Source organism: Babylonia areolata, chromosome 5 (genome assembly GCF_041734735.1).
Source record: "Babylonia areolata isolate BAREFJ2019XMU chromosome 5, ASM4173473v1, whole genome shotgun sequence".
Lineage (NCBI taxonomy): Eukaryota > Metazoa > Mollusca > Gastropoda > Neogastropoda > Buccinidae > Babylonia > Babylonia areolata.
The window spans coordinates 16,316,792-16,330,280 of NC_134880.1; the positions used below are offsets into that span (position 1 = coordinate 16,316,792).

The 13,489-nt window shown below is 39.2% G+C and overlaps 1 protein-coding gene across 1 annotated transcript; it reads right to left on the reverse strand.

Annotated features, from left to right (window-relative positions):
- Positions 1-271: 271 nt before the first annotated feature.
- Positions 272-9,661, reverse strand: LOC143281970 (NADH-quinone oxidoreductase subunit B-like). Its single transcript, XM_076587328.1, has 6 exons — positions 9,627-9,661; positions 7,586-7,706; positions 5,120-5,258; positions 3,591-3,770; positions 2,950-3,085; positions 272-732 (listed from the first exon to the last, which is right to left on the reverse strand). Exons 1-6 carry the CDS (start codon positions 9,640-9,642, stop codon positions 635-637), a joined length of 690 nt encoding a protein of 229 aa, XP_076443443.1. The 5' UTR covers positions 9,643-9,661; the 3' UTR covers positions 272-634.
- Positions 9,662-13,489: the final 3,828 nt, after the last annotated feature.

Consider the following 13,489-nt stretch of genomic DNA (forward strand, 5'->3'; position numbering starts at 1 on the left):
AGGACTAAAGTGTAAGCAGCACCTTGTGGATAAAGGGTGGGGAGTTTCTCTTTACCTTTTCCAGTTCTTTGATAGAGCATTCTCTAAGCGTTGTGAGGAATGTGTGTGTGTGTGATCTAACATATTCCGATTTTATTCCAAACCTTGAGTAATATTCAAGCAAATATTGAGAACAAACACAATACACTAACACCTTAGACAATCATGCATACATACATATGCCTGCAAATGAACATACACACATAATTCATACAAGACATAACAAGAGAGATATAACCAATATTAGTTTATTTACACTAACTGACTCAGTTCACAATGATCCAGAGCATTTTCTAGCACAATGTTTTCAGGTGATGGTACTTTCCTGAAAGGACTTTCAAATCATCAATACACAAGTATGTTCCAGATGAACATCTTCTCAGAGACATGAAACTTTAATTCTTATTCGCATTTTCAAACCTAAAGTCAATGGATCTGTCTCAGTCACAAACTTCACTGCCCCCAACACATGTAAAATTCGTTCAATCACAAACAAAACCACAACAATGACAAGAGTGTTTTGTCATTAAGCCTCTATGGCCTCCATTGTCCTTGTACTAAAATCCTCAAGGAGAAGCACAGGTGAAAGTTGTGACTACTTGCGGTACCACATCTGCAGAGTCCTCATGCGCTTGATCTTCTTCTGCAACTGTAGCACTCCGTATAGCAGGGCCTCTGCTGTTGGGGGGCAGCCTGAAACGCAGGGGGTGTTGTATAGAGGAACACGTCTGCCTAGGAAGCGAGAAAATCTGAGCGCGCTGGTTCGAATCATGGCTCAGCCGCCGATATTTTCTCCCCCTCTTCTAGACACTGAGTGGTGGTCTGGACGCTAGTCATTCGGATGAGACGATAAACCGAGGTACCGTGTGCAGCATGCACCTAGCACATGTAAAAGAACCCAGGGCAACAAAAGTGTTGTCCCTGGCAAAATTCTGTAGAAAAATCCACTTCGATAGGAAAAACAAATAAAACTGCACACAGGAAAAATACAAAAAAATAGGTGGCGCTGTAGTATAGTGATGCGCTCTTCCTGGGGATAGCAGCCCGAATTTCACACAGAGAAATCTGTTGTCATAAAAAGAAATCTAAATACAAAACAAATATCTTCTGTACCTCTTTTATGTACATGGGGGATGCAATCACAACCACAACTATGTTCATGGGGGATGTCAACATTGCTATGTTTAGTATCTCACATATGTACATGGGGAATGTTAACATTGCTATGTTCAGCATTTCACCATACATGGGGAATGTTAACATTGCTATGTTTAGCATCTCACATATGTACATGGGGGATGTTAAACATTGCTACATTCAGCATCTCACACATGTACATGGGGGATTTTAGCATTGCTATGTTCTGCCTTTCCCGCTTCCCCGCCGGGGAGGCTTTTTCTAAGCGCGTTGAGTTACACTGCTGGTCAGGCATCTGCTTGGCAGATGTGGTGTAGCGTATATGGATTTGTCCGAACGCAGTGACGCCTCCTTGAGCTACTGAAACTGAAACTACGTTCTGCATCTCACACACGTACATGGGGGATGTTAATACTGCCGTTGTCATGTGCCTGTGCACATATCTCATACATAATAGTCAGCAAATCCTTTCCTCCTTTTGGAAAAGCTGAAAGGGAAGTACTCCTGTTCATAAGTTCAGCCCAGGGTTTATAAATTTGAAAATGTAGTTCCTTCCCTTTGTTCCTGATGTCAGTTTGACGTGTTCAATTTCAATTTTTTTGAGAGAAAGTTATACTAATCCGGACTCTGGTATCCAATGTCTTTCATGGACTACCATACCAAATTTATCTACTGGCAGTAACTGTGGGTAAGAAATCTTCATTCTCAAGTTGAATATACACTGAAAAAGTTTCACAATATTTTTCTGGTTTTATGTTCTGCAATATCTGTGTTAATTTATGTTCAGGAATGGTCATTGTCATAAACAAAATAGCTTCTACATCCATTCTCATCACAATTTCTGACATCAAAAATAAATTAAATGGTTACATCACATATCCAAAGGTATAAAGGGAAAAAACGGGCCAAAATTATCTAATACCTATAAATGAACAAGCAGTGAACAGTCTTGTGTACCTATCTGAAAAAGCAAAATTTTTCCTTGGTACACATGACTAAAACAGTTTAATACCATGTCAATAAAGGGGCTAAACTACTCTAGATATCAACAAGTCTGTAGCTCTAATGCTTTGAGCAAGATATACAATGTTCTTAATCTTACATATGAATTGTTTAAATGTTAGTTGGCTAGCTATTTGCCCCCCCCCCCTTTTTTTCTTTTGCTTATGCACATGTAGACATGTCTGAATAGCATTAAAAAAAAAAAAAGGGGGTGAGGGGGTGGGGATGAACAACTGATTTTGACAGTCTCAGAAGACAAAATCTGTTATAGACAACAATGAAGCTTTTATATAAGAAGAAAAACACACCAATTACTTCTGCAGACTACGAGCATAGTCAAGACCTTGAATCACACATGCTGTTTGTATCTGAGGCCGTTATGTCTTCAGTGCCAGTGAAAATAACAATGATGTTCAAAATGAGTATGCCAAGAGGGTCATTTCTGTTGTTCCAATATATGTTATATGTTGCTTTAGTTCAGGTTTCTTTTTGGGGGGGAATGGGGGGGAGGGACGTTGGGAGGGGTTGCAGTTAATGATCCAAGTATGTCTTATTTCTATTCTTTTAAAACATTTTTTTCTTTTAAATAAATGAGTGTGGCTTATGGACAAATGCATCTTGTAGCCCCAAATATGTAAGTGAATTGGAGTACTGCAGAAGTGTAACGTCATTTGCTGTCGATTTCTACTTCAGTTTAAAAAAACCTTCTAACATCCTTCCCAGTAAAACCAACACAGGTCATCTAACTGGCTTCCTATCATGGCAGCTTACCTGGCACGTAGATGTCCACAGGGATGATACGGTCGCAGCCTCTGACAACAGCGTAGGAGTAGTGGTAGTAGCCGCCGCCGTTGGCACAACTGCCCATGGAAATCACCCAGCGAGGTTCTGGCATCTGGTCATACACCTGTAGCATATAGTGGACACACAAATCAGCGTCATTTTCAAAGTCATTCATACTGAGCTTGAAATATGAAGCAGTGGCCTAGAGTAGTGAAAATGTGCCTAAGAAGGGAGTGTCCCAGGTTAAAGTCCAATACACAATCTGGGATATATATATATATATATATATATATATATATATATATACCCTTTCTACTAGACCTTGTACAGAGATCTAGGTACTAGTCTTTCAGACAAGACAATAACCCCAGTTCTTGTGTGCAGCATGCGCACATAAAAGAATGCATGGCAACAAAAGGGTTTCTTTAACAAAATTCTGTGGAAAAATTCTAATATTCAAATGCCAACAAGTATAGAATTACAATCCATGACTTTCCATTCTCAGAAATTAATCAAGATTATTATTTTCCATTATCAAATATGGTCAATACGGAAAGTTCCAATGTGATTCTATTTTCTACAAAACTGATGTTCCGAGAGTACAGGAACATAAAAGTCTGCTGATTTACCTTCCTCAGAGCAGGGGCCATTTTGTTGGTCAGAGTGCCAGCGACGATGATGCAGTCAGCCTGACGAGGACTGGCACGGAATACCACCCCAAAACGATCCATGTCATAGCGGGGAGCAGCAAAGTGCATCATCTCTACAGCGCAGCAAGCAAGCCCGAAAGTAAGGGGCCAGATGGAACTCTAAAAAAGAAAAGTAAAATTTTTAATGAAATATGAATAAAATCATCTTTGTTTTACATTTGCATATATACTCAAATTGGTCAACTTAGAGATTTTTATTTACTGAACCTTGTGGTTAACCAATGAAGTTTATTATTACAATATAATCTGCAGTAAGAAGAAGATGAGCTGAAATAGCTTTTGAGAACTAAAAAGAATCATACCCTTTTCATAAACAAATTCGATTTACTCCTTTTGACTCTACAATAGAAAACCAAATGGCCAGACACTGTCACAGACAGACAGATGGACTCACAGAAACATGTATGCGGAAGATAATGGATTGAAACAGTAATTATTCAAAGAAGAAAAAAACCAAACATCACTGCCATAATGCTATACACAATTGTACCATAGATCCTACAGTTGAGAGAGACAGACAACAGTAAAGACATAATAATAGAGGGACCAAGAGAGCTTTCTTTTGATTCCCATTATATCAATACAGTATATCTTACAGTTACATCTTAGTCTTTTGTGAAGGACTATGACTCAAACTAGGAGGCAAGATTGCACTGGCACTTAGTGCTCCAGTCTTGGGAACCATCCCAACGCCATCTGTCCTAAAACCTTCTTCAAGTTCTTGGCTGAGAGAGTGGGGGTGTAACTTGGGCAAGACACTTTCCACTTAAATTCTAGCCCAGATAGTCGGGACAGCAGTTGCCTCCTCTGCTGTTCTGATGGTCATAGTTGGAGAAGACTATCATATGGATATATCTTACATCCTGTAACTGATTACAAGAGACAGTCCTATAGACAGCAGAGAGAAAGAGCGTCAGGCTTCACACATGTTTACTACAAAAAAATTCTGTACATTTCCAGACTCTTTCAAGACCAGGAAATTTTTCTGTACCAACCACAAAGCCAAACCCAAATTAAAAAACAATTCCTCTGCAACACCAATGATACAAGAGACTGGATTTGGAGGATATCCTAGTACTGATGCTCAGTGTTCACAACTTTAGTTTTTTTCAAATGAGTACTTTTTTTCCTTTTTTTATTTTTTTTTTTATTTTTCATGAGGCTCTAATTTATTTTGAATGGAACTGACCATGGGTTTTTGATAAAATTACAAGCCTTATGCGTAACACTCTTGTTTAAAGTACTGGTCAAGGGTTTTATCAAAATTCCAAGACAATCCCAGACCCTGAAGGGCAAAGACTTTTCCAGCTCTGGAAATAATTCTCTAATTTTCGCCCATAACTTTTCCTAGACTTCCTCGACTCTGAACACAGCCTGAAGAGTGAGTCACATTCTGGGCAAGACACTCACACAACAGTCTCCACACTGCCCAAACTCTGTGTGCTCACCTTGCGAGCCCAGTTGAGCAAGTCATCCACCCTGGCCAGGGCATACTCGGCCTTGTTATTGGTCTGGAATGGGGAGTATGGCTTGCGCTTCACCACGCTTGCGCTGGCTTCTGTGCTTTTCTCACGAACCGGCACCAGGCTGCAACAATAACTGTGTGTTATGTCAGGCCTCCCTGTATGTCCTGCAGCTGATGATGAATTATATTATAGATGACAGCTGGGTGGTAAGGAACAAAGAGCACTTTTATGTGCATTCAATGAACTTTTGTTTTTCAACATTAGAGCAGTTGTACTTGACTTTCTGGGTATCTTCGAGTTTCCATTACCCAACTTACAACATTATATTTGAAGTGCATTTGATTTTTTTCCTGTGTATATATAAACATGGAATTAAACTTGTCTACACACACACAGACATACATAGTGACATACACACAAAGGTATATATAACCTGGTAGAACCATTTCACATACCAGCTACTGTGATGGATAAAGTACAAATTCAATTACACGTTTTGGGGGTGTAGGATGGCTTGATGGGGGTGCCAGGGGTGGGAACAAGGTTTGTTTTTCCTCACCCATTAATTTTGAAAATGATTTTGTGGTGAACTGGTCAAATGACCCATGGTGTCCTGAACCAAACATAACTCTGAAACGGGATTCAAATAATAAATAAATAATAATATACCAAATGAAAAAACAAACAAACCTATCTTCCATCTGTCACTAGTATCATATACTTTGAAATGCTCACATTCATTTAGACTGACTGCAGTGTATAGCCTATACAATCATAGTATGTTTACAGTGTAGAAAATACTGCTATTACATAATAATAATAATAATAATTTATTTTTATATAGCGCTATAATACAAGCATAAGCAAGCTCGAAGCGCTGAACAAATTACAATCCAGTACCTAAAGTGAAACAAGAAAGCATACAAAAAAAGTAGTACAAACATAAAAACAGAATCATTAATATTATAAAAAAAAAACACAATGCATTAAACTCACAAAGTAACATACTATCAATACTACAACTGTTACACTCCAACACTCACACTAACACCCACCCACAGACACACATGATTAAACGGCTGAGATGACAGCAATTTTCACTTAAAATACATACATGTAAAAAGGAACATAACTGTAATCTGCATGCCACAGATTTTGTAAAAACTGTAAAATGAAATTTTGGATAGAAAAGATAAAAGGGGTAAAAATCGTGTCATTCTCCCTTTCGTACCACACCACCACCATCCACCTACCTACTCCCATTCTCTCTACTCTCCCAACACACTCACATTGCCATGGGCCTGGGACAACAGCACTATTTGAGTTATGACAAGTATTTTTTTTAAAGAGATAAGTTTTAAGATTTACTTTCAAGGCAGATATATATGAGTTGTTTGTCTGAGAGCAATAGGCAGAGAATTCAAAGTTGTTGGGCTGAAGATGGAAAATGACCTCTTTCCACAGGAGTTAAGGAAGTATTGGGGAACAGTTAGCTGGGAGGAATCAAGAGATCTCAACGTTCTGTTTGACAAGTACGGGTTAACAAGCTCAGAAAGATATGAGGGTGTGGTATCACAATTCAGGCACTGAAAGCATAGGCAGGCAACTTTATATTCAATTCTGGCTTGAACAGGCAATCAATGAAGTGTCCGCAGGAGAGCAGTAGCACTCTCTCTCCTCGACTTTTTGAGGACAAGTTGAGCTGCACTATTCTGTATTTTCTGGAGCTTGTAGAGTTTATCATTGGGAAGGCCAGCAAAGAGAGAATTACAATAATCTAGGCGGGATAAAATGAAGGCAACAGCAAGTTTGTTGGCGGCATCAACAGACAGGAAGGGGCGGATTTTACTAATCTTATGAAGCTGAAAGTAAAGAACTTTACACAGGTGGTTCACATGAGTTTCCATCGTGAGAGATGAATCGAGGTAAAAACCAACATTGTGGACAGAACTAGAAAAAGAAATTTCTATGCCAGAACAAATGATAGACATTGTATTTATCTGCTTGAGCTTATTTTTATTACCAGTCAACGCGAGTTCTGTTTTGTCATCGTTCATTTTTAGTTTGTTTTGTTTCATCCACTTTGCTACATTTTCTATACCAGTTTTAAATTTAGAAGCTAAACATGGAATTTCAGAGGGAATAGTAGAATCATGCAGTTGAGAATCGTCAGCATACAGATGACAGTGAGGTACAGACTGCTGGATGATCAAACTTAGACGTTGTATGTACATTGTAAAGAGTACAGGTCCCAGGACGGAACCTTGTGGTACCCCATATCTGAGCACAGACAGAACAAACTGGTTGCCGTTTACAAGGACAGAGTGTGTGTGACCTGATAAGTAGGAATAAAACCATTAAATGGAAATTTTCAGAACAGTACCATTTAGTCCGAACAGAGCACACAACCTTCTGACATATGTCTTCTGACAGAATGGATATAACCACCTGTGACTGTCGGCTCCCTTCTCCTGAGTGAACATCACACGGGAAGGAACGGTGATGGACGCTAACTGACGGCTGAATACATGGCTCAAGCTCGGGTTGAAGACCCCCGACAATCGCAGCACTGCAACAAAACAGACTGGCCTAAACATATTATGAACTGATTCAAATGAGAGTTTTTTTAAAAATAATTATTTCATTTACCTTTAATAATAGATCAGCAGGAGTCATAATTTGTTCAGTCACGTAATGATGTATGTTCTATTTTACAAAGCTTATTTTTTTTAAAATCCTGGACTACAAAAATAAATAACTAAGTATCTATAACATGAGCACATATTTTAATTAGCCAAAAAAAAAAAAAAAGATATAAAAATGGGGGAGTTTATCATAATCAATACTAAAATATCATCAAATATCTTAAATGAAGAGACTCCATTATTTTGTACTTAGAGATTCATAGCCACCTTCATTAAATTCAAAACTCTGTCAGTGTCACATTTTGGGGGATATATCTTATATATAGCTAAGACTAAAAGTAAAACTAAGTCATATGTACAGATATAACAGTAAGAATAAGACTAAGAGTAAGAGACTCAGTAACTGAGTAAGACTGACTGATTTTAATTTTGAATTTCAGACCTAATCTACATTATACATAAAATAACACTGGAAGTTTCAGAGATAAGAAGGAGGATGATAGGAGGGGAAGTGAAGTGGTCACAGAGGTGGTGTGAGCCAGGACACAAGTAGTCTAGTGATGGATGCCAAAACCTCCTGTAAGGTTGTTCCAGTTGACAGCTGAACAGGGAAAGAATAACCATTCCTGGTTCCAGACACACTCAGGATAAACAGAATGCATCAACACTGAACACTCACCTCAGTTGACATGGCTGTTGGAGATACTCATCACTGGCAACAAGGTGGGGTTTAGTGGTGGGGGGAGGAACCTATCTCAATATCTGACACTGCACTGACACCACAAGAACATGTTACAATGGGAAGCAGAATAATATATGGTGCAGTACGCCTATCTTCTTAGATGTGGGCGTGGGATTTTCCAGTAGCCACGTGTTGTCCTCGAAAATGGGGGAAGGTACTTGGAACTGACTGTAGCAAATCAATTGAAGATCTTGTAGAGAGGCTAGGTTGATTTCTTCTTCTTTCCTCAAGGGTTTGACTTTATCAATGCTGCAACAAGAGCATGGACTCTATGCAGGATGTCTGTCAGTATCTGATAGTGACCCAGTGTGCTGCTCTTTTCTGCACTTTCTCCAAGGCGGTGACATCTTTGATGTTGACTGAGTTCCAGAAAGGGAGTAGTGGGTGAATGAATGCTTTGTAAGCCATCTCCATGATCTTCGTGATCCCATTCACAAACTGTTTCCTTTTTCAAATATCCATGATGCACAGTGTGTGTGTGTGTGTGTGTGTGTGTGTGTGTGTGTGCATCACTGCATGTGTGTCAGTCAGTGTGTGAGTGTGTGTGAAGCAAGTTGTCAGTTAAGAGGTCAGTGCCTACAACGTCCATTAGCTTCCATTCATGTCGTTCTTCCGTATCTGGTAGCTGTTCATCATTTGAATCAAGCTGTCGTTTCGCTGTCGAAATCACACACCTTCGTTATGAATCACATTGAATGTCGTCTGCTTTCTGGAATTCATGGGGAATAATTCAATACTTCACTCGCTGTTTGAAACAGTCGTTGCATGCAACATTGCAAGCCTTTCGCGTGTGTGTGTGCTTTTCTTTTCCTCGATATATAAAACTCAGCCAATAAATTACTCATTTCTTATTCTAAATGTAGACAGCAGTTCACACCAACAAAGCTGTCACTTCAAACCGAACTGTTTCGACTGAATCTGTCAGTGTCACACATCGCCATCGGTTCAACCATCAATAAACCATTATTCAGACTTTAAATGAAGATCGTCATATTTTCCTGAGCCTAGATGCTTACTGCAGTTTCTAAGTACACGTGCAACATTTCGTGCAATTATAATTTCACACAACAAAATTTGTTAACACAAAGTTAGACCTGTTTACCTGTAGAGGACGCCATGTTCTTGAGCTTGCATAAGTTTATAGATCGGAAAATAGCCGAACCGAAACGAGGTCTTGCAAAACACGAAAAATTAAAATAAATGAATAATGAATGAATAAAATGATTGATTATATATAAATAAATGATTTGGTAAATAAATACATCGGTTGATAAAGAAATAAGAAGAAGCGGTTTATTTATTAATATTTCACAGTTCAAGCTATAAAAGTAAATAAAATTAATAATGAACAGTTCCGCAAACTGAGAAGAAAAATTAATGATTATATATAATTATGGATTACAAACGAATAACAAAAAATATGCAAATAAAGAAAAGGTATTCAACAAATTACATTCAGGCAAAATATGTAATCCTGTATTCAAGCTGTTGAAACAAATGTGTGTGTGTGTGTGTGTGTGTGTGTGTGTGTGTGTGTGTGTTAGTTCTTTAGTTTAGCGTCTTTTCACTATCAGTGATATTAGAAGTTAAAAAAAAAAGATAGAAAAAAGGGGGATGTGAGGGGGGTGGGGGGGGGGCAGGGAAGAGGAAAACAGAAAAAAGATAAACTAGAAAACTACCGTAAAATGCATAACATGCAATTACATTTAACAGTAACAATTCAATAATAATACTGATAATAATCAGAAACCATTAACACAATTCTGAAGTGCATTAAAGGAATGTAGAAATAGGGCTATGAACTAATGCCTGTGAAAGTTCGACCATAAGAACCTCGTCAGAAATAACTTTACAAAAATCATCTGCAGAATTATTGTTCTCTTTGAAATACTTGGGCAAGAAGGTATGTAACTGCTGACAGTGAAACAAACAATGATGCAAGCTGAACTGCTTACCACAGATGCATGTAACATTTTTACTATACTTTGTCTTCGGCGCATCAAGTTGTATACGGAAGAAAGTAGAGGTTATTAATCTTGTATAGCAAGCTGATGGATTCGGTATCTTTTCTTTAATAATATTCTCGGGGAATAATGTTCCTTTATGTTTTAAAAACTTTAACTTCCATCGGTTATGAAATCGACCCCATGCTGATTTTTCTAACAAAGTGTATGCCTCTTTTACGGAAAGACGGACATGTATTTTTGTCGATTGTTCTGAATCTTGTGTTCCTCTTTTAGCTGCTTTATCAGCAGCTTCATTGCCATTAATGCCTACATGAGAAGGCACCCAATAAAAATTGACCTCAGTCCCTTTAATCCTTAAACAATGTACCAAATGATTTGCCTCAATAACTAAGTCAAGTCTTGTTTCAAGGCTGAATAATTCTAGAGCATAAAGTACTGATTTGGAATCAACAAAGAATGCTACTTTCGAGAAAACTATCTAATGGCTCACTAAGTAGTTCAGAGCTTGTATAATAGCAATTAGCTCAGCTGTGAATATGGAAAGATGTTTTCCAATAAAGTAAGATTTTTTAACTTTAAAGGCAGGAATATAGAAAGTTGCACCAGCATTTTTGTTATCAAGAACAGATCCATCTGTAAATATATGGAGATGATTCTGATATTTTTCTGCTATTTGAATTCAGTACTTGTCGTGATATTGGTGTTTTCTTCCTTTTTTGTTTCAGAATAAGTGATATCAAAATCTGCTTTCAACATTTCCCCAAAAGGAACAGGAGAATTCATATAGCAGAAAAGATAAAGATATGTCATCCTTGAAAACTTTGAGAAACACTCAGTGAAATGTTTAATGTCATTATACCTGAAAAGCTCTGGCGACATAGATACTAATCAGAACAAAATGGTGCAAAATAGATGAAATGGAACAGAAAGGGGAAAAAGAAGCACTTTTAGAGAGAGAGAAACAGATGACATCAACTGGAAAGCTGGATTGGTACCCAAGTACGCACAAGATGGCAAAATATGCAAAGAACTCCTCCAAGTAGCGGCTGACGCGCATCTAGAACAGATGATCCATGAACCAACTAGAATAACTCAGGACACTGCTACCACCCCTGACATTTTCTTAACAAACAACAGTACCCTAATCAACAATGCAAGAGTCGTGCCAGGAGTGTCGGATCATGAAGCAATCTTCATCGAGTCATCTCTCCGACCATACTACACGAAACATCCCTCCAGAATAGTACCAAATTTCCAAAAAGCAGACTTCAACATAATAAAAGAAAAATTGTCTGACGCCCAAGACTCCTTCATCGAGACATCAGCCACGCTTAGCGTTTGCGAACTTTGGGAAAGGTTTAAAACCATAATCCACTCCCTCGTGAAGGAACACATCCCCTCAAAAACTGTCCGAAACAAATCCAGCCATAAACCCTGGATTACCCCCCACATCAAGTCAATGAAAAGAAAACTCGCTCGGAAATTTAGAAAGAGCAAAACCTCATCTGACCCCTCAGTAAGACGACAGTACCTACAGATGAAGGGCAAAGTACAGCGGGAACAACGTCATGCATACTGGACTTACATCAACAACATCATTGATCCTCCCAAAAGCGATGATGAGCAGTTGAAAGGGAGCAACCAAAAGCGATTCTGGAATTACATCAAATCTCTCAGACGTGACAGTACAGGGGTATCTCCACTTCGAGACCAAGGAAGATTATTTGCATCCCCAAAAGAAAAGGCCAACATTCTAAACCACCAGTACAAGTCAGTCTTCACAAGAGAAAAAAGCAGCAAAATCCCAACACCATCGGGAGTGTCCTACCCTGCAATGGCCGAGATCACGATCGACAAGGAAGGGGTACGCAAATTGCTGAAGAACATCAACCCATATAAAGCAGCAGGACCTGATGAGATTCCAGCAAAAGTGTTGAAAGAGTGCGCAGATGAGATCGCGCCCCTGCTCTCTATTATCTTCACCAAATCACTGGCAGATGGATGTGTACCAGACGACTGGAAAATGGCGAACGTGACAGCAGTTTTCAAAAAGGGCAATCGTAACTCTGCTGCTAACTACAGACCGGTCTCCCTCACCAGCATATGCTGTAAGATGCAAGAACACATCCTAGCAAGCAACATCATGCGCCATCTGACCCAACATGAAATACTTGACAACGCACAACATGGGTTTAGAGCCAGAAGGAGTTGCGAAACTCAACTGCTAACATTGTTCCAAGACATCGCCAAAAACCAGGACAACAGACAGCAGACCGACATGGTAATCCTGGACTTCTCCAAAGCCTTTGACAAGGTCCCCCACAAACGCCTCCTCCGTAAGCTAGACCATTATGGTATACGAGGATCGACGTTAGACTGGATCAAGGCATACCTTTCTGACCGCACCCAAATCGTCGTAGTTGACGGCGAAAAATCTGAGCCAGCACCTGTCATCAGCGGAGTCCCACAGGGGACAGTTCTAGGCCCCATCCTATTTCTGATTTACATCAACGATCTGCCTCAGAACATCAAGGCCAATATTAGATTGTTCGCTGATGACTGTATAGTCTACTCCACCATCAAGACAATCCAAGACTGTAAAATGCTCCAACGAGACCTCAACACCCTGTCTGACTGGGAACAGCGTTGGGGAATGGAATTCCACCCAGAAAAATGTAATGTCCTTACCTGTACAACATCAAGGAACCCCATCAGCTACAACTACAAATTAAAAGGACACACCCTCGAGCATGTTGACAGCGCAAAATATCTCGGCGTCGACATAAGAAATGATCTAAACTGGAAAGAACATGTTACAAGAGTCACCAACAAAGCCAATAGCATGGTAGGCTTCCTAAAAAGGAATCTAAAAACATCCAATAAAACCACCAAAGCCAATGCCTACCAAACTCTTGTACGCCCGCACCTGGAGTATTGTTCATCAGTCTGGAGCCCGTACAAAGAAGGTCAAAAGAACAAGATTGAAATGGTGCAAAGA

What these genes read in the sequence shown, in the direction of transcription:
- LOC143281970 (XM_076587328.1), bottom strand. An exon ending in TGCTCAACTGGGCTCGCAAG is followed by an intron (nt 3,771 to 5,119) that starts GTGAGCACACAG and finishes TTTCTTTTTTAG; the next exon opens with AGTTCCATCTGGCCCCTTAC. An exon ending in TGTGGACATCTACGTGCCAG is followed by an intron (nt 733 to 2,949) that starts GTAAGCTGCCAT and finishes CCTGCGTTTCAG; the next exon opens with GCTGCCCCCCAACAGCAGAG.